At 42.2% G+C, this 23,619-nt stretch overlaps 1 protein-coding gene across 1 annotated transcript; it reads right to left on the bottom strand.

Annotated features, from left to right (window-relative positions):
- Nucleotides 1–667: 667 nt before the first annotated feature.
- On the bottom strand, nt 668–23,257 carry LOC139664248 (unconventional myosin-VIIb-like). The gene is made up of 49 exons (XM_071543020.1): nt 23,246–23,257; nt 22,855–22,956; nt 22,609–22,761; nt 21,913–21,981; nt 21,650–21,765; nt 21,375–21,496; nt 20,969–21,111; nt 20,474–20,587; nt 19,953–20,106; nt 19,192–19,268; nt 18,888–19,007; nt 18,483–18,625; nt 18,172–18,382; nt 17,863–17,998; nt 17,606–17,772; nt 17,334–17,474; nt 16,661–16,819; nt 16,357–16,449; nt 15,885–15,979; nt 15,341–15,425; nt 15,087–15,188; nt 14,756–14,872; nt 14,441–14,653; nt 13,848–14,090; nt 13,508–13,663; nt 12,719–12,787; nt 12,483–12,607; nt 11,904–12,030; nt 11,401–11,520; nt 10,956–11,129; nt 10,635–10,862; nt 9,648–9,815; nt 9,349–9,475; nt 8,525–8,651; nt 7,851–8,008; nt 7,418–7,599; nt 6,499–6,614; nt 5,627–5,781; nt 5,252–5,405; nt 4,870–5,025; nt 4,154–4,259; nt 3,599–3,712; nt 3,150–3,237; nt 2,958–3,064; nt 2,687–2,872; nt 2,308–2,424; nt 2,109–2,192; nt 1,519–1,638; nt 668–1,304 (listed from the first exon to the last, which is right to left on the bottom strand). Exons 1-49 carry the CDS (start codon nt 23,255–23,257, stop codon nt 1,212–1,214), a joined length of 6,444 nt encoding a protein of 2,147 aa, XP_071399121.1. The 3' UTR covers nt 668–1,211.
- Nucleotides 23,258–23,619: the final 362 nt, after the last annotated feature.

Genomic DNA, 23,619 nt, shown 5'->3' with positions numbered 1-23,619 from the left:
CTGATGGAAACATGCAAACAAAATTTGCTGGCTACCTCATTCCCATGACATGTTAGTAAATCAGATGGTGAATTGGACTCTGCTGTTGATTTGTATCTCTCTCAGCAGGGGCACTACAAGTGGGGGGAAAGGGGGCAAGAGTACTTTCAGGGGGGCCCCAAGCTTTATATTTACACATTTTCTAACATGAAAAGTGCTATACAAGAAAGGTTTATTTTTCTTGTTCTTCTCATTATTATTACAGGACTGAACACACATGTTGGGACCCTTTATCAGTGTTAAATCTGAGGCTGATCAATATAATCGCATTGATATTTTTCCATTACTTACAGCCCTAATGGACACTAAGCAAAAATCCCTAACAGCATATTTGATATTTCGACCAAGTTAAAACAAAATCATCCTGAGTTCACATATTTAGCTTCACAATGTAAACTAAAATTAGTGAAGCATCACACTTGTTAACCATACTTACTACACAAAAAGCACAAAAGATCTTCTTATTTGCATTAATTTATTCCTTCAAAACACATTGTTTCACACATTTAACATAGCCTATTTCCACAGTCATTCATTGTAGGAAGTCATTTTAACAGGTAAATAAATGCACTTATAGATAGTGTTGGCCTATATGTATACAGTATTTATCAGAATTGTAAGATCACCAAGTAATAGCACAAGTTAGTAATTGGAGAGGAAAAGATATAAATAGCATAATGAACTATCGATATTTACTTAAAAGTCAGCAGCGGTCTAATTTTGCTTTGGATCATTACCAACATTAGCTTGCATCAGTTCAAAATCACTGGTGACTTAAACATCCACACATCCAGTTAACAGCTTAAGAGAGAAAGAAAAGGCAATACGGAGCAAAATAACTATTGGGATAACTGGCCAAGGAGTCCGTTTATACACACACACACACACTCTGGTTAATAGCATATATCTCAGGTATCATTTTTGGGTCTGTCGTAACTGGAACATGAACTTAGCCCGGGACCCAAATATAATACCTATAAGATCTAGTCTCTGACACTGTTGAAGTAGATTTGATTTTGGTACTAGTGTGTGGATACGTGTTCAGCTCATTATTGCCATTATTGCCAGTTTGTCATTCAAAGCATACTAAGGGTAAATTAATGCAAAAGCACCGTTCGATGTTGCATATAAAGCAAAGCTATTCAGTCTATCCTTGTCTTTCCCATGATGCCTCAGGAAAACATCTGGTGCCTCGGTCGAACTGTCTGCCTCGCCTTCTCATACATGTCGATGTACGATCTAAGCAGGTCATCCATTTTGTAACCCTGAGAAAACAGAGAGAGCGGATAGATTTGTCAGTAAACGTTTCATTTTGAAGTCATTTTCATTCATCTTTTTTTTATAATTTAACACACAGAGAGATTGATTTGCGCTACAGACTTGAAAAAAAAAATAGTAGTGCACTTGGTTTCTTCTGCAAGAACTATGTTGCTGATATGAATTTTTACTGTTGGATCATTTCAGGGGTCGGCCACTCACCAGGGAGGTTTCGCAGGTGAAGGTGTTTCCTTTCACCAGGTTGCCGATGGTCATCTGGAAGGAGCTGCTGCTGCTGTACCAGTTGGAGATGCGGCTGAACGGGTGCATGACCAGCAGCTCCTGAAAGGGTCACATTACTGTTAGACTACACTGAGCTGTGCTGTTTTATTTGTGAGACAGGATAGAATAGAATAGAGCAGGATAGGATAAAAATGTATAATAAACTGAGATGGAAAGGGGTGGGATTGGATATAATGGAATGACATAGAATATAATAGATTAGAATAGAATAGAACAGAATAGAATAAAATAGAATAGAATAGAACACGACAGGATGCAAAATAATAAACTGAGATGGAATGGGGTGGGATGGGATATAATGGAATGAAATAGAATAGAATAGGATAGAATAGAATAGAACAGGATAGGATAAAAATGTATAATAAACTGAGATGGAATGTGGTGGGATTGAATATAATTGAATGAAATAGAATAGAATAGAACACTTTACTGCCTAACCAGATAAGGACATTGCAGAGTAGGGAAAGTAAACCACACCATGTACCATAAGGGGTGATTACTGTTCATACCTTAGTCTTTGGGTTTATCAAGCTGACACCTTGCTTGCTGATGGCAATCCTAACTGTACTTGGGTAGCTGGATTCAGATGTTTGCTGCAAAGCAAAATACAATCGCAAATGATAATCAGTTTTGCATATTCGCCCTGAAAAACAGTCTCCTTCCACTGCTGCCCGCTGACTAGGCTTTCGCCCCATCGTGCTCACGTACTTTAACTTCAAAGAAAGCGCAGCCGAAGGTGGGCCAGCCGGAGATGGTTCGGAGGAAGGCCACTTTGGCCTCGTCCACGGTGATGCCACTCTGCTTGTTGTAGGAGGAGATGATGTGCTGCGAATAGGACAAAAAAGCACAGTGGAAATAAAACCCAGAGACAGAAGTGACGAGTACACAACCCCTGCACTACAAACAGCCACACAATAAACCTCCCTCTCTCCTCCTAATCCTGCTCCCGTGCTTCCTTATCTTTTGTGCTTTTCTAGATCAAAAATCAGCATGTGATCTGTTTCTTCCCTCGCCTCTCTATTCTCTCCCCTCCGCCTTTTCTTCGCTCCTTTGTTGACTGCTTTTAATCCTCCCCTTCGCCATCTACCTTCTTCCATTCATCGGGGGACATGACTTTCATCTGGTCATCCGGAACCAGGTCCTTCAGCATCTTGGGGATCATGACAAACTGCGACCTGTCCGAATCCACTTGGACTCTGAAGAGCAGCCCGGCCAGGCTGATCGCCTCCTCTCTGGTGCACTTGTGGTATCCCCGCAGGTACTTAGGCATCTCCTGTGCGGGGGCAGACGGAGCTCCTGTCAGTGCCTGTCAAAGGTGAATCGAGTCAAGTGCGTGTTGTGGTTGTTGAGTTCGATACCTGCGGGAAATGGAAGGAGAGGTCTGCAGCCAGGTCTCTCCCCGGGATCACGTTGAACCACAGCTTCCTCATGAAGATCACCAGGTAGGGCACAGCGGACGCGGCGCCTGGGAAACCAACGCATTTTAATGATGTCATGTGAATTACAGATGGGGAGAAATAAAAACTGAAGGTGTCAGTATGGCGCTTTACCCTCTTTGGCTTTCTTCAGTTTCTTAGGTTGGTCTGAAGTCTGCTTCAAACTGTCAAAGAAATACTTCTGGTCATCCAAGCTCGTGACCTAGGAGTTAAAAAATAAATATGTTTAAGGGGAAAGCATGTAATTCAGGAAGCCAATGTCATTCTTAAGGCCTTGGACCATCCACTCAGTATTTGTAAAGAATAAACACTCTGCAGATAGAGAATCACAGCTCTAGTCTGTGATTTTATATCCAATAATGCATTAAAGACCGACTTTGTAGTCTCCATTTTTACATCCACATGAGTCATATCATCACTCCAAACCAGAAAATGTCTTGTTATCCTAAATAGAAATCACTGTGGATAATAACTACAAAAGTATCAATCACCAATCACCATCAACTTGAATCAGAAGGATTGTGGGTAAAAAGTACTTTCACAGTAATAGCACCCATTCCCACCTTGTTTGGTGTTTTCAAGTAGAGGCCGTATCCGTCGGCTGAGCTCAGATTGAGCTGGGAGGCGATGCTGTGACACAGGTCTCTCATTCTGGTTGTGGACGTCACTTCAAATAGCTACAGTGGAAGAGGAAGTGGGTTTTAAACAAATTCAAGGAAGATATCTGACTGGTCGGCAATGATGAGAATAAGTTAATCTAAAGTAAATATGCAGCCACATATTAAAAGATGTTGATCATTTTTGCATGTGTGCTTCCTATGTATGCAGGGTGAAAGTAATAAACAATAACTGATAGAAATGCATGCAAAGTGAAAAAGAGATAGCTATATGATCCAACAAACTGAAAAAATCAAAGACAAATTTGATAAAAACAGCGCTGATAAAATAAAGACTGAGCCACGTTTCGGCAATAATCACCACTGTCTGTCATTCACAACACCAAACTGACTCTTATCATTTACGGGTAGAAGCCTCAAGACCATTTATCAAAGATCGCTGCTCTCTACTTGTGTTTGTCTTCCCAAAATATTTCCCTCCTCTTCCCTCTTGTGTCTTACATCGTTGGTGTCATTTGGGAAGTGGACTTTATGGAAGATCTGGGTGCTGTTCTGCTGGATGGCGTCCACTTCCACCTGATGGGGAGGCAGCTTCCTGGGATCCGCACTGACCACACAAAACAGTACAATATGTTTATTTTACACACACGTATACATAAACAATATCTGACCTCCTACAGATATAAAGACTCTGGTGGATTTTAGATAATGAAATATAATATTGGAATAGACTTACACATCCTTACACACTAATGTTCACTCACACTTCCATCTGTACACTCCCTTTAAATCCTCCTGGTCAAGAAACATCCAGAGCTAAAATGGGAAGGTCAACCTCAATTTCTTTTGGGAAGCCAAGCCCAGGTGTTTAACTAGTATTCTAACCATTTATTATGGTATCTAGTGGGGAAGTTACTTTCAAAATGTTACACAATACCACTTCACTTACATAATCCATTGGATTGGACCAATTTTATAGAATATTCCTTTGGAATGGAAGGATTATTGAAGGATTACTTTAATGAGTTACTTTAGGATTACACCCCCCAAAACAAATCTATAAAATATGAAGAAACAGACATTTATAAACAGACATTTAGTAATCTGACAATTAGTCACGTTTTTCCAAAGTATAAAGGTATTCTGGATACCCTCAGTAATTCTAACGGACTACCAGTAACCAACTGTTTGTCATGACATTGTGTGTCCAGCCTGACCTGAGCCTTCCCTGCAGCCTCTGCAGGCAGCCGGCAGCCATCGGGTCTCTGGGCCGCGATGCCAGGAAGCGCTGCGTGTGTCCCAGCAAGTTCTGACTGGGTGGGAATAAGCCCGAACACAGCCACATCAGCTGCCAGCCACGCTCCATACTCAGCCTGAGGGGAGAGAGAGAGAGAGAGAGAGAGAGAGAGAGAGAGAGAGAGAGAGAGAGAGAGAGAAACAAAGAAAATAGATGAAATGCCTTGGTTTTGCCTATATACTGACTCTTCATGTTCTGTAAATTCAATAAAACATTTTTTACACACACACACACACACACACACACACACACACACACACACACACACACACACACACACACACACACACACACACACACACCTGTTGTTATTGTTGGTCATCTGTCTCATAAGTTGGCAGTAGATCTCGTCCTGCAGAGCTTCATACTGGGTGGCTGGACCAAAGATCTGGTCCGTGAGCTCTATGGGGCTGCGGGCCTGTTTGATGGGGTAGTCTCCCATGTACTTCAGGATAGGTAGCAGACAAGGTCAAGGACTCACACACACACACATACACCATATAAACTAGACTACAGTCTGTATGACACAGAGGAACTTCATGTGTTCCAGGCAAACATTAAACATCAGAATAAACTCTGTTTGTTCATCTCAACAAGTGGAACCAGAACAGGGATGGGTGTGGAGCTAACTCCAAAATGACCCAACCGCTACTGGGACGCTCTGGTTTGAAGGATATCAGTGAAGGCGTTGCAGGCCAGGTGGCTGAGGTCGTGGTTGCGCGCCAGGCTCCTGAGCAGAGGCTGTTTGAGCGGCTCTCTGGAACAAGCCCACAGCTTCTCCCTGCCCGCCCCTCTGGACACGCCCTGCCGGCCAACATCCTTACCCGGAGGCCTGGGACAGGGAGGAACCACAGTGTGAGTACATCACTGACAATATTTCATACAAACTGACATTCATACACTACCAGTCAAAAGTTTGGACACACCACATTTTTCTTTATTTTTACTATTTTCCACATTTTAGAATAATAGCAAAGACATCAAAACTATGAAATAACACAAATGGAATTATGCAGTGCAAACAAGTGTTAAACAAATCAAAGCTATCATATTTTAGATTCTTTAAAGTAGCCGCCCTTTGCCTTGATAGAAAGGCAAAGGCTTTGGAAAGAAATTCATACATAGGCATCAACTTCACTATTTATATTTGTCTAAGAAACTAATTTCAAGCATTTAAGCATAAGCCTTTAGATCAAAATGGTTTTAAGAGAATGAAAAACAGAGAACATTCAATCAGGTGTGTCCAAACTTTTGACTGGTAGTGTACGATAGCAGAGTGATGTGATCGCAGATTGCTGAGAAGTACAGCAGTCTCATGTCATTGTTTAAATACTGTATGCTTAAATATTAAAAAATTAAATTGTGTGTTTAAATATTGTATGCATCACTGCTTTTTTGGTAAAATAAAATATGCCAAACATGCACCACCAACCATATCCACAAGTTTTGACTAATACTCAACATTCAAGGACTGCCAAATTGCAAAGTGGTGCTATGTGGTGTGTGACAGTAGAGGGAATGGCTGATAAAATAATATATTTCTCATTACCGGAAGAATTCATGCGCGAACTCTTTTAAAGAGACGGGGGCCACCGTCTCGTCTCTCTGCGGGGCGCTTTGCGTCGTCGAGGTTTTCCTCTGGTTTGGACTCAGACTGAGCAGGTTCTGATGGGTAAGAAGCAATTTATCAGTAAGACCACAAGGGGGGCTCATCTGAGCCTTCATATTTATGGATCCTGACCTGAAAACTCTCAACTGAAACACATTCTGTACACTCTGCACTTTCTGTACATATGCTACTGGTATCTGTAAAGTGGATACATTTGATAAAGAGTATAGTTTTTTTTTTCTTTTTACACTAGCCCACATACCTGTACATGTAGACTACATACATACATACAAATTCACACTGCTTTTCACATATTTTAACAGAGGGACAATGGACAGTTAGTAACTGCCTCAGAATTAGCTGGAAATCTACAGTATATTTTGTCTGCAATATATTGGTATATTATGAACCCAAATGCCATTGATATGTGCAGAATATAATACATATATAACACATAACTGCACATAATAATGATATTTGGGTTTTAATGTGTTTATGTGCAAACATATAAAATCTAATTTATATATTATATATAGTATACCACCTACACATACAGTATATTATACATATATGTTTACAATTCTTATTGTTTCTACTGTTTTTTTTATTGCCTACATTTTATTCTATTTTGTGCTTTTATTGTAGTTTTCTTTCCCCTGAATAAAGTTTCATCTTATCTTATTAAAAGACTTGCTTTGTTATTTATTGGAGTCCCACAGCCTACAGTTAACGGACAGTGATTAAATCTGTCATGTTTCACCCTGTCCCCTGTCCTTTCTTATTCTTTCCCCTTTTTTCTCTCTTGGGGAAATACATGTAAATGTAATTAAATGAAATTATGAGCTGGTAAGGTAAATACCAGCACGTCATCACTGGGCTTGCTGAGAGTTGGCAGAAACTGGACTGTGTCCATATAGACGGCACCGCTGTTGCCGGTCCGTTCATTAGTGGCTTTGTTCCAGCTCCGATCAGGAGAGTAGTCTTTATCTTTATCTATCACCAACAGGTCGCCTCGTTTACAGACCAGGAACGTGGGGTCTTCTGTAGAGAGAGGGAGAGAGAGAGAGAGAGAGAATGAGAGAGAGAGAGAGAGAGAGAGAGAGAGAGAGAGAGAGAGTCCATGTCCATTTGTGTATATAAACTATGAGTGAACTGGACTGAGTGGACTTTCCTACCTGTGCGGACATCTACATGTAGATATGTCCTTGTACGTGTGTGTATACATTCATATGTGCAAGTGTGTGTGTATGTGTGTATGAGCCTACATGCCTGTATGTACTGTCGACTCTTACCTGGTTTATTGGCATCGCACAGGGCCGCTGCGTATATCGAGCGCTCTCTCAGCCCCTCCAGGTTTGTCTGCATCATTGCAGCCAAGTCCACAGCATCCACACACTTCAGGACAAACTCTCCCCTGACTGAGGCCACACTCACTGACTGACCGCTGGATCTGCTGACACTGGACACATTATAAGCTCCATCATTTTTATGTGTACGGTGCTTTGTAGAGCACAGTTACAAAGCGCTTTACGAGATAGATAGCAAGATACACAAAAGCAAAGTGAAAGCAAAGCAAAAAACATAAACAAAGAAGGTCAAGGACAATTAATCAGAGATCATTACATAAACGCAAGTGGGTTTCGAGAGATAATTTAAAAGATGATACAGAATTAGCCAATCTAAGCTCCTCAGGTAGGTCGTTCCAAAGTCTAAAAGCTCTGATGGCAAAGGCCCAATCAGATGGTTTGATGAGTAGATTAGATGGATAGATGGAGCAGAGCACTGGGGCAATATATGTGTACTGCCAAGGTTTGTCAATATCAGTAGAAAATCAGTGTCTCTGCAAATAGGGCAAGGGCAATTTTAGAGATGAGAAAACACATCCCTAATTTAAAATGGTATAAAGTGGTCCCAGTTGGTTTGGAATTGTTACTTCTCAGTTGTATCTTTGAGAAATGATCCGTACCTCATCATCTGGACTCCAGTCAGCTCAAGGTAGGGGAGCTCCATCAGCTTCTTGTCTCGTCCATCCATGAAGAAGATCCCACTCCAGTTTACGGCCACAATGAATTTGCTTTTGGGCAACGGAGGTCCTGTGGATGGATATGGGTATGCAAATGTTTCATGAGCAGGGTTCTAACTTTTTTTTTTTTTTTTTTTACATTAGCCTGGTGCACCAAGTGGACTGCTATGTCTCAGGGTTCCTGCTGGTCATGGTTTTTCTGGAATATCATGGAATTTAGAGAGGTGTATTCCAGACAGGTAAAGTCAGGGACAGGGAAGTGAAATTTGATAAATTCTATTGGGAAGTCGGGCAATATCAGGGAATTTTATGAATAGTCCTGAATGTATTTTCCAACTTGTTTCACACATTTGTTGCACTTGATGATAGGTTGGAGCTGTTTTTCTCCACAGTAAACCAAACTGTATTGGAAATCAGACTGTTCACCCCTTAACAACAATAACAGAATTCGGAAAGAAGAACATTTTTAGGTCATGGAGGCGCTCTGACTTAGTTATGGAAAGTCATGAATGTCTGTCCCCTGATGTCTGTATCGTCTCCTTTAGTGTTCTGGCAATTGAGGAAAAAATTACATTAGCTTGTATTGAAGAATACTAGCCAGAAGCTATTAGGTGATAAAAGATCCATCCCCGTTGATGGGTGTTGTCATTAATGAGATTGATGACATTATATCACAAGTTGTAGGGTGACTAGACTCAATATGGAAGCTAAACTTACATTCCTGCCCCCCATCAAAGTATTATGTGTGCACTTCTTGACTGACTGACCTGACATCATTGTCACTTCATAAAACTTGGAGAAGTAGAGCGGCCATTTCTGACGGGCGAAGTCGACCACTTCTCCTTTAACGCTGTCTGTGCTCTTCTTCCCGCTGCTGTAAGCATCCCGATCGATCTGGATTCAACAGATTATTCATTATTAATTCATTCACTCACATTCATTTACGTGTTCTCATAAGATACATCAATAAAGCTGAAAAACAAAAATATCACAAACATTGTCTAGAGATAATGCTGTACACACAATCAAATATGCACACTGGACTAAGCAGGTTATGGCACTTTACCTGTAAGTATGCAGCGCTGACGAGTTGGATCCATTTCCCCATAGATTTGGTCTCTATGAGCGAGGTGGCGATGCACTCCTCAATCACCTTCCGTACGTTCTCTGCGCTGTTCTCAGAGCCAAACCGGACGTAGTAGTGCTTTGCTGCCAGCTGGACATATTCATCCTCCTGAGTGAAACATGTTTAACCAGATACAGTTGAATCAGTTACACATAAACTGCTTTAGTTCAGTGTCTTATTTCAGAGACATTGACACGATTCACCATACTGCAGTAGGAAAGGTGTTGACATACAGTACTTGGCTGACAAAGGCAAGGTACGAGAGGGGGAAGCTAATATCATGAAGCCAAAAATGCAGTCTAACCATATTAAGTTATCTGTGTTAGCTAGTTAGCCTAGCTGACCTTCCAATTCAAACTAGGCGAGCTAGTTATGCCAGGCACACCGCACTATAGGAAAACAATGGTTATGCAGGCTTTGTGTTTTATTTACAAATGAAAAAATAAGTCATTGCCATTTATATTGTGTTATATACATTTTGACCTTCTTGCCAGTTAGCTAATCTGTGCTCTGAAAACTGTTTTTTTTTTTGCTCTGCCCATTTCATCTCCTGCTCTGCCTTGATAGTTCTTGAGACATGAGGCTTGTCTGAAAAATTTGAATAATCAGTACATTTTTTGAGTATAGTGAATGGTTTAGCCGCCAAATTTTCCTCAACACTGTATGTTCTTCATATGTTAATCACTTAAAATGCCAAGATGTTACACTTGAGTGAGTAGAATTCTCAAAATACTGAGTACAATTTAGCCAGAGCCAAAGTACAAAAAAGGATTGAGATGCCCTGAGAGGACAACTCATGAAAAAACATGAGTACATATTTAAAAATAAACATTGGTCTCTATGAGTGAGGTGGTGACTACTCGAGGCAGCAGGAGACACCAGAACAGTCTATTGTCTGGACTACAGTGTTTCAGTACCATGCCTCACCTTCTCACAGGTGTACTCTCCAGACTTGATGCCCCTGATGACCTGTCTGTAGATGAGATCCGTGCTGACGGGGTCGACTGAGCAGTCATGCCAGGGTGTGAACAGCTCCTTGCGGATGTAGAGCCTCCAGGGAGCGTCCTGCTCCTCCTTGCCCTGCCTCCTCACCTCCTGCTCGCACTGAGAGACGGCATCCAGCACGTGCTTCCCACTGCTGCCCAGAGACCACACCTGAAAAGAAGAAGAAAAGACCGCAACATCACTTGAATGCAGGGTAAGACCCATTTGAGAACTGAAGCTCTCCGCTCTGTCACTGCAGCTCACCTTATCATAGAAGCCGACGTAGAGGGAGAATCCCTCGGTGTCTTTGAGCTGAATCTTCTTGGCCACGGCTTGGCAGACTTCAGCAGAGGAGCAGGCTGAGTCCATGGGCAGACTGACACTGCGGCCGTCCATTAGAGCCACAGACACATTCATGGGCTTCTTGGACTTGGTAGCCTGTCCATGGGGAGAAGGAACATGAAATGATTTAGTGATTAGTAGCTGATTGGTAGGAGGTACAATGTTCATTTGTAACCTTACTAAAATAGTAATAGTCATGGAGCCAGTCCTCAAATCTCAGTTGCAGACAAACAACATACAGCAAAAAACAAAAACAAAATGCAATGCCTGCAACTTTATAGAGCTGATTCAGTTTCACTCTTTCAGCTTGTTGCTCATTCTAAACAGGGCAGCATCTTCCTGTTATGTCAGTGATCAGTGATTTTACCTGTAGCTCTATCCAACAGGGAGGTTCTCTTCTTTCTCCGTTGGCTACTATACGTTTCAGGCGCTCAGCACAATATTCTCCATAACCACTTGGCCCTCTGCGGAGGAAGCTCTCCAAATACTGTAGACGAGAGTAGAATAGAATAGAATAGGGTAAAGATGATGATATATGGTAAACTGTTTGGGGGAATGGAGAAAGGCAGTATTTCCTCCAGCATGAATGGTAATTAATAAATGGAATACAATCAGTTGCAGAAAGATTGAAATTTATCTGTAAAGTATTCTGGAAAATTTGAGAGATTTTGGGAGGAAAATTCCAATTTTGTATGTAGCTACTGGCTATAGCCTTGATGTTCTGTGACATCAGGGAGACTCAATAAAATACTAGACTCAGAAGACAATGCAACAATCAGGAAAACAGTTTGAACTGTGAGAAAGTCTTTTGATTTCAAACCACTGCATCACTGCTGGGCTGTTAAGCAGTCCAGTACAGTCCAGACTGACCTGCATGAGGAGGTCTGTGGGAGGGAAGATCCCAAGACAGATGGAGAGGAGGATCCAGCCTCGAAGGCAGCTCTTCTTGTTCTTATTGTGCACCAGCTGCTTACAGATCTGACAGTAAATCTCATCCCTACCCAGGCAGGGAAACACAAACAGTCATATACACAAAGATAACAAGAACCCATGGTAAACAGGACAGAAATAACAACTGAACATTGAGTGTGTTAGTGTTTCAAATAAACTCCACAGGTACTCATGGGGTGGGAAAACCTAGATGAAGCTGACATTTTAAAAAATATATATAATTCTCATGTTATAATTCTCATGTTCTCATATTAATTCATGATTTAGGATGGTTGGACTTTAGCGTTTTCTGCCTTTGCACTCTAGATAAAAGCATTATCTATAAGCAATTCACACGAAATGTATGTTATATGTAACCTGAGTGAAAGTCATTTTGCTGAAACATACATTTTATTTTGCTGAAACAAATTAGTGCGTAACAAACTGTATCTCCATTATATACCGACATGGTACATCTGTATTTCCCATATCACATCTAAAACACTATACAGGTTTTACCTTATGTCCCGTCTGGATAGAGCGTATCCAACGATGATGTGCAGTTTTTCCAGGGAGGACAGCGGCCGGTCCAGCGTCGGCCCCTCTCCTATCAGGATGTCCTCTTCTTCTGTCAAGTCCTCTCGCTGGTACGGATTAAAACAAGGAGAATGAGAAGCATATAATTTGAACCGGAATTAACAGAATGAACGCAGTTTTGTGTTAACCATGAATATGACGGCGACATGATGGCTAACCTCCTCAGGAATAGCAGAGGCTCTTCTGGTTCCACCTCCATTTTTTTTCTTGTTCTTCCTGAGTATTTTCTATTCAAAAAAGAGATTAGATTATTTTAGGTGAGAGGAATGACTGGTGCATGGCATTCAGTCTGTATTACACAGCAGCAGAAAAGAAGAAATTTGTAACAGGGTTAGACCAATATATTGGTTTGGAAATATATCGCCTTCTGTTAAAAATCAGATATCAGTCTGTCAGGGTTGTCCACCTGATGTGATTTGTTTTTTTGTTTGTTAACATATTTGATATGTTTGTTTGATAACATATTTATTGTAGAATTGATCACTGGTTGTCTATGGGAAGCCTTTAACATTAATTGATTCTAATGCAACATTTTAGTTGGATTCCACACAAGTATGCATGAGTTTTATTATTATTATCCTTATTTTTAATGGAGAATTGTAGTGTCCCATGGTCTAAATGCTGTTTCAAAGGCTTTTCGGCAGCTTAGATCCAAAAATATCAGAATTGGTATCAGCCTTCAAAATCCTATATTGGTTGAACATTCATTTGTAATATTCTCATAGTGTTGCATACGCCTTAAACCAATGTGCCACATTGCCATACTGATATAGCCTTTGTAGAAATCACACTTTTTATGTGACGCAGTGCTGCAGTGCTGTTGCTTGATGTCTCAAATGTGTGTGATCATCGGTTGATTGATCACAGACTTGTATTTTTGGCTGTCAAGAATGACATGTGGCAATGAAATGTACTACTCTTGAAATACACAAAGTTCACTACTTTACCTGGTCGAGTCCCACCAGGTTGCTCAGCCTCCTGCCCTGACTCAGGTAGCGGGTGCGGTGGCTGGACGTGGGGGTGCTCCACCCCTGCTCCGGGAGTCTCGGCTCCGGTATGTCCTCCATGAACCGCAGAATGATCCACCACACTGTTAGACATGCCTGGAGGGTGGGAGGTCATAGTTTACCCAGCTTTTTATTTACCACTACATCGACTGCAGCCGTAGGGCAGGAAAAAAAAAAAAAACGAATAAGTAGGAAAGCTTTGGAAGGTATAAGTACTTTACTGAATAGTTTATAGTTTATGGTTAAGAGAGCTCTCTGTCTCTGCTCTGCATCCTCTCACCAGTGCGTCGCCCTCATCCTCGTGGGGCAGAAGCGGCTGCCTGAGCCTCTGGGTGATGTGTGTGTGAGTGGCGTTGCCCTGGAAGTGAAGCGAGCTGAACTTGTGGAATGAAAACTCGTCATTGCTGTCATCATACTCCTCGTCGTTATCGTCTTCCGGTAACGGAAGCGGGGTCGCTGAGGCCGAGGCCGAGGCCGAGGCCGAGGCCAAGGCCGGAGCTTCCGGCTTGGGCTCGGACTCCGACTCCGAGGTCTCGACTGCAGCTTCCTCCACCGGCTCTGGTGTGTTGTGCTCCACATCCTAATATAAGTTGTAGTGGAGGGCATACCAGTAGGACAGTCAGTCAACTAATAATGTATGATAAAATTCAAAACATTTCATCTCAACAGATTACATACTTCAGAACATATGATTAGTTCCCTCTAGGGATGGGACAATATATCGAAATTCAATATATCGCAATACAAAAATGTGACAATACGCATTGTGGAGCAGAAACATGAATCGCGGTATTAGCTCCATTTTTCTACTTTGACAAAGAAAGCATCATCATACATCGTATTGCTCAGTCAAATCCAGAGCTGTAGACTAACCTCAAAGCCCTCTGGTGCCGCTCCTTTCCGTCCTCCCACGGCCACGGCAGCTGTGGGGAGGAGACCAAACATGTTCTCCACCATTTCCTGCTCGTTGATTGGCTCAGGCTCCTTGGCGGCCGGCCGCGATTGGGCGATAACTTTCTCCAGACGCCGCTGGAGCTCCAACGCTGTGGCCTCTCGAGCCTCCTGCTCCTGGGCTGACAGGAAGGCCTGAGAGGGGGGGGGGGGGGTAAAGTACGCAAATGCATGAACACACAGTCGTTCCTTCATGTTGCTTCAATCATTTCCAGTTTCAAGACTTTGAGCACTTACATCAGTCCTCATCCTTTGAGCCATTCTTCTGGCCAGCATGCCTTTGGTGTAAGCCTGCAGCAATATGACCGCCTCTCTCTTCTGCTTCCAGCTCTTCCTGGCCCGGTAGCCTCGTACCTACAGTTCACCAGCATTTATTAGTCATCATACTCTTGAGTTTATTCATGTTTGTGTGTTTAATGAGGACCCAAGACAGACTAGTTTTTGCCTCTCTGTGATAATACGCAGAATAAGTTAAGTCCTTTTCTTAGCTGAGGAGATTTATTTGTCAACTGTAAAACATGCAAAGATGAATAGAGAAGACACACAGTGTGCCCAGGTATCTGCATACCTGACTCTGTATGGTGATTGCTGCTGCTCGTTGTCTTTGGTAGTGTAACCGGAGCCGCCGGCCGCGGATCATGGATGCCAGGCGTTCAAAGCCTTGCCGGAGCTAGTTGGAGCAAGGGAGGAATGAAAGGACGAGGTCAGCGGAACCGAGATAAGTCCATTTTGTTGGACACAAGGAGTCTCCTTTGTGTGGCAAATGTCAAGAGCAGAGTGAGAGCAAGTTTTTTTAAAACTGAAGTTGTGACTGCACCGCACCTTTCTTAGCCGCTTCCTCTCCCTGTACGCCCTCCAGTGTTTCTGCAGCGCCACAGCTGCCTTCTTCTTCTGCAAAAAGCACTTTCTACAAAGAGGGGGGAAGCAAAAAAATCATCCACCTGGATCAACCACCGTCCACACTCCATCTCTCCATGTCTCTTTGGTTTCACGCCATCGTTGCCAAAAAATAACTATTTATCTCTGTTTGAAGTGTCTCAGCCTGTAATTACAGGTATGTATGTATCTGTACTGTAACTAAAGATAATCTATTTTACCCATAACCCTATTCGATTTCTATCTTTATCTTTTTTCATATTGTCTGTGGTGGTTCATACAGTACTATCCCTGCTCATATCTGTCGTGCATGTCAGTATTTCTCTCTCGTTTTATCGCATAACTTGATACTGGTCTGTCTTTGCGACCCAACCCGTCTCCCAGTCTTCTCCTGGACTCGATCTCCACATCCTCGTATCTCCACCGTAACCTTTCCCAGTTTCTAATCTCTGTCTCTTTTGGCCCTATCTCTATCTCACAGGTGCTGTACCTGTCATGGTGTCCCAGCATGACCCTCTGGATGATGAGGGCCTTCCTGTCGAGCTCCTTTTCCCTCTGTCGTTCCAGGACAGTGTCATGGACATCCTGAAATAAGGTGAAAGGTCGTTGTGATTGCATTCCCACTAGGACGGTCCCCAGCTTAAGAAATTCTAAGTCAACTAATAGACATTTTACCAACTAATCAAATAATCTGTTTATCATACAAGACTGCTCAAGACTGAAATAACTTATTGTATGTTTAAATAAATCCTTAAAATACGAAACTAAATGACTATTGGTGCAGAGTACTGGTAGAAATACAAAGTCTAATACATGCAAACATGAAGACATTCTTCTGTGCCATTAGTTCATGATAACATTGCCGATCACGTTTTGTTACAGAACAACTGAACAATTGCTGTGGTACAAGATGGGTGGCATTTGAGGTGTCACAGTGCAAAATTCATATAAGGTTTCTGCACCTTCAGGAAAATCTTGGTCCTGCCTATTTTCCAGTCGTTCTTCCCTGTAATCACCGCCTTGCAGATGGCTTCACAACAGGCCACAGCTGGCTCCTAGAAAAACAACAAAGTATTTATTTGATAAGTGATGAACACAGGCCGACGACAGCCCAATTTCCTCCGGGGGATTGAGAAAGAAAGACAAAAAGAAGGAATCTGCCCATCTATCTATCAGAGGCACATCTATTATCTTGAGCAAGAGGCTGCAGTAATATTCTAGCTGTCACAAATATAAGATATTTATATTTATCCAAATGACATTTACAGTTCTGGGGTCACAGGTGGTCGTCTTCAGCAGCACCCTGTAGCGCTGCAGGAATTCCTGAAAGGTGTGGCGGATGGGATATCCCAGCTTCCGGATGCGGACGGTGTCCATCATGCCTGAATATCTCATCTGACGCATACACAGCTGTCTGTCAAAGACCTGGAGGAGACCGGGTCAGGGGTTAGCTCATTCAGTTATATGGCATGGGATTGCTTATGGAAAAATGAATCATTTTCTATCTATCCAGGTGTGTGCAACATTTTCCTTCCTTCCTTCAGATGAATGCAATAGCACAAATGCAAAATCACCTCTTCAGATCAGGTGCTTATATATTTGTGAATATTGTGAGATTAAAACTGCTATTAATCGTGAAGAGAGATAAACTAGCTTTAAAGACGATCAGTCAATCGATCAATTAAGAAGCTAGATGTAGCATTTTAACATCAGTAAATCATTACCATATTCATTTTGAGACATTAGTATAGTTAATGTAAATGAACAAGACTATTGCCTAGAAGATAGGCAGCTTCTACCAGCCTCTTCACTGCATTTTACATTGTGTGCCAGCGGGTCGGATTTTGCGGGAAATCTGCTGGATTGCTTCATGTCACAAAACAGAAAGAGGGCGCTGTTCCTCCAGCTCCAACTGAGCTGAAGCACTTGTGTCATTCACCTCAGACTGCTTGCCATCGTTGGGTTTGAAGCAACGGATGAAGAACGGCTGGCAGACAGAGAGGGCCTTCATGAGGGAGTCCAGAGACTGGCGGAACTGACCGCTCAGCGTCGGCACCTGCTTACGGCTGTCACTGTGGGCCTGCAGTGGATGAAGAAGAGAGAAGACTGATGTGATGATGCTGAGTCTGATTTGCATCCTAGATGAAACAACCTCCCTTAAAGAGAGAGCTGCTACCAAGTTTCTACTCAAACAGGATTAGACTTTCATACCCGGAGAGAGTTCCTGGGTGTCATGATGATCCTTTTGTTGGCGGGAGCCTTCACGCCATTGGTCGAAAGCTCAGTCTCAAATATCTGACGAAGCAGCTTATTGGTGGACGTGTCAATCATCTTGATTATGTCAGAGCTGAAAGCATCTCTGTTCTTCTCCAGGAATTCTGAATGGAAGAAAAGAACATGACTGAACATCTTTAAATAGACTGTAAACGTTTTATCTGTCTGGGATCCATTTCAATTTGTTTGCGTACCTTTGGAGTCGTAGTAAACCACCCCAGCAAAATGGCGGATGCCGAAGTCAGTGTCGCGTTCACTCTTGGAGGCGATATAGGAGTTGTTCTTACGGTGCTGTTGGTTCATCTTGTTCAGCATAGTGATGTCTGTACCCTGTGAGCCAGCAAAACAACGATCAATGACCCTCGTCCGATCAATCAGATCTCTTTTGACCAGTTACATCAAATACAACACTCAGGGGAAATCTGGAAAGTCTCAAAAAAGATGATGTTTGAAAGAAAATGTTTGATTTATGAACTGATAAGGCCAACGCAACATAACAATACCTTTGGAAAATGGCTCTCTTCATCAATCAGGGCCAGCAGGTTACAGGATTTCACGGCCAGCAGGTCCAGGATGTGCTGGTTGTCGCCAAAGCTGATGTTGGTCCACACGATGTCCTCTTTCTGGTACTCATCCTGCTCCAGCTTGAAGATGTGGCGCACAAAGAACTGTTGCAGCTGCTCGTTGGCAAAGTTAATGCACAGCTGCTCAAAACTGTAAAATGACAGGGTGACATTTGATCATTCACTGGAGAAATTGTTGAGTTGTGATGTAGCATCGATGGGCTCCAGGTAGTGCTGAGAAATCTCCTAACCTGTTTGTGGTGAAGTTCTCAAAGCCGAAAATGTCCAGCAGGCCGATAGAGTGACCGGAGGATTTGGGGCTGTTGGCCGACTTCTTATTGATGACACTGTTGATTTTCCCAACGATCCATATGAACAGCTTGTTGTAGATCGCCTGAGAGATTAGACACATATCAATGCTTAGTTTGGCATTCTGGGCGCCAAAAATTAAATCAGTCAAACTTTTCCTTGGATAAGTAAAGGTTAAAAAAACAGCTAAAGCTCTAACATCGTTGGATTGGCACGCTAGTTCCACATGCAGTACAGTATGTTCAGTGTTCACCGTGTAATCTTCCTTTGATGCGGCAGGTCAATGTCTTAGACAATAAGGAAATACACTACATATTGATTTATTGTCACTGGATCAGCTTCTTTACCTTGAGGAAGGCGTCTCTGCAGTCAGAGGCCTGTGCAGAGCTGAGGGGTTTCGTTACCCGCTCTCTGTTGGTCAGGAAGGAGCGATGGGTCAAACTCTTCGCCAGGGATGCATGCTGCACCTGGAGGAGGCAGACAGGACTTCGTCAGCATCATTTAATGTTGAAGAATGGAGATCAATTACTGGCACTAGAGGCTGACGTTCATTCAGTGTCTCCTCTTTCACAACACGATGGGAAACATGTCAGGTGTTGGGTCGACAATCAACAAGAAATAAAGTGTAAGTGAAGACCAAGAAACGCCCACCATCAGTAGCGTGGCTGCGAGGCTGAAGTGTTCTGATTTGCTGACATCACTGCTGTCCATGTTGTTCAGGGTGGTGGCTGGTGGGGAAACACACAAACCAGGATCTGATGTTCTCATGTTTAAGACACTGATGGTATCATATGTGTTGGATTAATGTCAAAATATACTAAGTACAAGTAGATTGACACTAAATTATTATTACAAATTAAGCCAATCTTTGCTATCCAAGCCAAATTGTCTGGACTATAGTGTTACGAAAAAGTCTCTGAGACAAAAAAAATGATGTGGGTTTAAAATGGAATTTTCTAATTTCATGTGACAGATTAATTGAAGGTAAATCCTATGGTATGTATGGCCCCTTTACTCACTGATATTACAATGAAATCCTGCATATTAAATGTATATATATGTGTGTAAAGTGTTATATCAAATGTTCATTGCATTGTGTGGTTGTGCTTGTACTGTGTGTTTGTTAGCTTTTTGTATTGAATCATAATGTAGCATATATTAGTGCTTTTAGTATTAGTTTTTTTTATTGTGTAATAATGTATGCTTCCACTGATTTACAACCATGTTTTTTACATTCAAGATAAGTCTTTGTACTTAATGTTTCATCCTTGACACTGTTTTAGATGCACTGTTTTTGTATACATTGTATTTTTACATTTGACAAACTAATCTAAAGTGAACTAAAGTAAACTAAACTACTACAATAAAATCCTACAGATGCCCTGTAACTGTGTTCACCCAGAGAGGCTCACCTTGGAAACAGACGTTCCCCAGGTGTAATATGGCTGCCAGCAGCTTGAAGATCTCCAAGCACTCGTTCTCTGAGAAGGTCAGGATTTTCAGAGCCGTGCGGATGCGGTCATAGTCCTTAGCATCGTCACGGCCTTCACACACGATACAGTTACCCTACAGCACACAGAGATTATATGATTTACTGCAGATACAGAATATGTAACATCTTTTAGTAAATGTGAGGAAACGGTATTTGTATTCATTTATCAGATTTCCTGTAATATCTACAGGCACAACTGGTTTAATACACAGTATCTCTGTGTCTATGAGACAATGTGCCAAAGCTACAGTATCAGCTCAGCTCTCTACTAAATATTAACATCAATAAAAACCAAATCTGCAGCATTCAAAAGGCTGCGATAGAAAGAATACTTTGACATGACTGAATTTCACTTCCCTAGTAGAAGTAACTGATGAAGCCTAGCATATTTTATGGTGTAACTTTGCTTTCCAAATGAGCTGCAGATAGCTATGGTAATACCTTAGTGAGGAATTTGTATTCTTTAGCATCCCTGAGGCTCAGAGACTTCTTCTGCTCTGCTGTGATTCCTGCCAGCATGCAGTAAAACATGTGGTAGTTCCGCTCCTGCAGGGCCTGGGGTTGTGGAGCAAGAATTAACATTTATTACTGCGATACAAAGGCAAAATTAAACCATTTCCAACAGTATCATCACGGCTATTCTGTCAAGAGGTGCAAATGAACACAGAGACATGAGGTAGTAAAGTCTCACATGGCTTGTATAGTTTTTACAACACTGCATAGTGACTCAATGAATGTTTTCTGTGCAGGCGAGTGAGAGCTTGTCCCTCTGCCCAGCCCAAGAGTTGTTAACAGTAGTAGCATGTTGATTTTAACAGCTGTTCAAGGCTATAACCATGTGATACCCTCGGTGGCACTGCACCTTTATCGGTCTATACAGATTTACCCTATGGAGAGATAAGGAGAGCTTGTTTTGATTGGACGGAGCAGTGTTACCTGATGGCAGACACGAGACTTCTCCAGAAGATACTGCTCCACGCGAGCACCTTCAATCACTCCGTCTTTATTGAAGAAGATCTCCAAGTATTTCCCAAAGCGACTGGAGTTGTCGTTGCGAATAGTTTTAGCGTTTCCAAAAGCTGTGTGGGACAGAGTATAGACGTTTCACTTGGTTTCAGCTGTTTTTGGACTTTTAACCACTATTTTGCGTGTGTGTGTGTGTTTCAAAAGGCAGTAGCACTAACTGATATGTCAATTTGAGCATTTTCTGCTTGGGATCCAACGTAAGAACATTTAATCACATGTTATGTCTGTTGTAAGCTTGAGAGTCCCTGCATGTGTGCATGTCTTTGCATGTTTAAATACTGGACTCTGCTAAAATGCAGTTCTGTAGCTCCAGTACCTTCTAGAATCGGGTTGGACTCCAGTATCTGCTGTTCGATCCAGGAATGCTGACCGCTGACTGCTGCCAAGTACTGCAGGATCAGCTTAGTGCTCTCCGTCTTCCCCGCTCCTGACTCCCCACTGACAGAGAGAGAGTGAATGAATGAATGAAAATATTGCATGCATAATACCCTACACCATTAATTCTATACAACACTGACTATGGGCAACAGTTAACAGGCTGATATGTGAATTTTTGGTGCTGAGTCTCCTGTCTGGTGGGTTTGTTCTGACCTGATGATGCAGCACTGGTCCTTGTGGTAGCGTGTCATGTTGGAGTAGCAGCTATCAGCGATGGCAAAGACGTGCGGAGGGAGTTCCCCAAGCTTGTGACCCTGGTACAGCCTCACCTGAAGGACAATAGCATGCAACTAATCTTCCTCCCATATGTGGTTTACAGGGAGATACAACTTGATGGAGGGATAATGGCCTAAATTGGTATTTCCATGATCGACGACAGCGAAAAAGTGTAAATGTGTGTAAATGCACAGACTCACCTGGTCACCTGTATATATAGGCAGCTCCTGATACGGGTTCACTGCCACCAGCACAGAGCCTGTGTAGGTCTAACACAATCAGAAAAATGTTACTGTAAGACAGTTAGGACTGACAATATTGAAAAGTTGACAGAATAAATAAGCAATTTATACCAGCTTTACTTACTGTAATACTTAATATTTTAAATTTAGATTGCAGTAGTAATCTAGGGGGACTTAATATACATTGTGATTCCACAAATGCTACTTATTCCTATTGAAGGCTTAGCTGATGAAGACAAAATGTACTTATTGTAAGTCGCTTTGGACAAAAGCATCTGCTAAATGACATAATGTAACAATGTAATGCACAGTATATTACAAGACAAACAATTATGAGCAAAGTGAAAAAAGGGGAAGAGATGTGTGCCTCCTTATAGGCACTGAAAAAATGTCCATCTTAAGAAGTCATTTAGTGAAGTTTTTTGTCTTAAATCAAAATCTGCCAATGGAATGAGATCATTTCACTTGTTCCCAATGCAAATGACCTATTGTCACTTGTTTCAAGAAACTTCTCGAAACAGGCGAAACTGCATTGGAAACAAGTGAAATGACCTCACCGCAGTGGCAGATTGTTTTTCACTTGTTGGAAGGAAAACAAGAGTTTAAGACGAGACGGACAATTAGAGTAGTATGTGTGTTAGTGAGGTGACCCACATAGATGATGCCTCGCTTGTGTCGGACCAGCAGGTTCCTGAGCAGGCCGGCCTCGGACAGGTCCCCCAGCTGGATCATGTCATCCACCCCCTCCACTGATGTCGGGTGCATGACCCGGACTGAGGCCTCCTGCTCCTGGGACAGACTGCGTTCCTGGGAGATGTAAAGGATTATGATACATGCAGGTACAGTAACAATAAACAGTAAATGACCTGAGATCTTGCATTTGTGTGACGGGGTATTCACCTTTCCCTCATCGTCCACCAGTATCCGGTGACCAGAGTTTGTCACTTTGACCCTGGCTCCAATGGGCACCCCGATATCGGAGTCCACCCACACCCACTCACCCTGAAAGCATGGAGTATGGGGTGAGCCACGTTATGATTTTAGGGTAAACATGTCAATGAGTCCACTGAATCCAAATTTTTTATATATGTAATAATCCAGAATTTACGATGGGCCTTCCCTTTCGGTTTACAGTATTTCCTTGAATGAATGAGGAATGTGACGCTATATCCAGGAACAGTACCAATTGAATGGCAGGGCTTCCCGGCAAGCAATATCCTCTTCAATAAAATCCATACACATAGTACAGTCAGTCCTGAGGGCGTCTGTTTAGCACAAAAACCTGCCTTACCTTTCTCAGCATCACCAACTTGCAGCTTTCCTAATACCTAAACAAAAGAAATCCACTTTATGACTTGGTAAATTTCAAAGAAATAACAAAAGTGAGCGACTCCGTCACAGAAACACAATGTACATCTAATTAGCTAGACTGTTGGCTTGTGTGAAATCATCAATACCAGAAGCAGCTTGGACCAAATGTTTTCTTCTGGCTTCAACAGCAGGAGTTGAATGAAAATACAAGTAGGCAATATAACATTAGGATATACAATCATCCTAATGAATTACATTTGACACGGCGAGTAACAAGACAAGTACACTTTGTGTTCCATGGCGCTGGTTAAGGAGTACATAGTGTACAGAATAACAAAACCTGTAATGTAATAT

Source organism: Centroberyx affinis, unplaced genomic scaffold (genome assembly GCF_046629955.1).
Source record: "Centroberyx affinis isolate AG114_WGS23_722 - 3 ecotype Tasmania unplaced genomic scaffold, CSIRO-AGI_Caff_v1 ptg004204l_1, whole genome shotgun sequence".
In the NCBI taxonomy this organism is placed as follows: domain Eukaryota; kingdom Metazoa; phylum Chordata; class Actinopteri; order Beryciformes; family Berycidae; genus Centroberyx; species Centroberyx affinis.
This window is presented reverse-complemented; position numbering and strand designations above follow the sequence as displayed.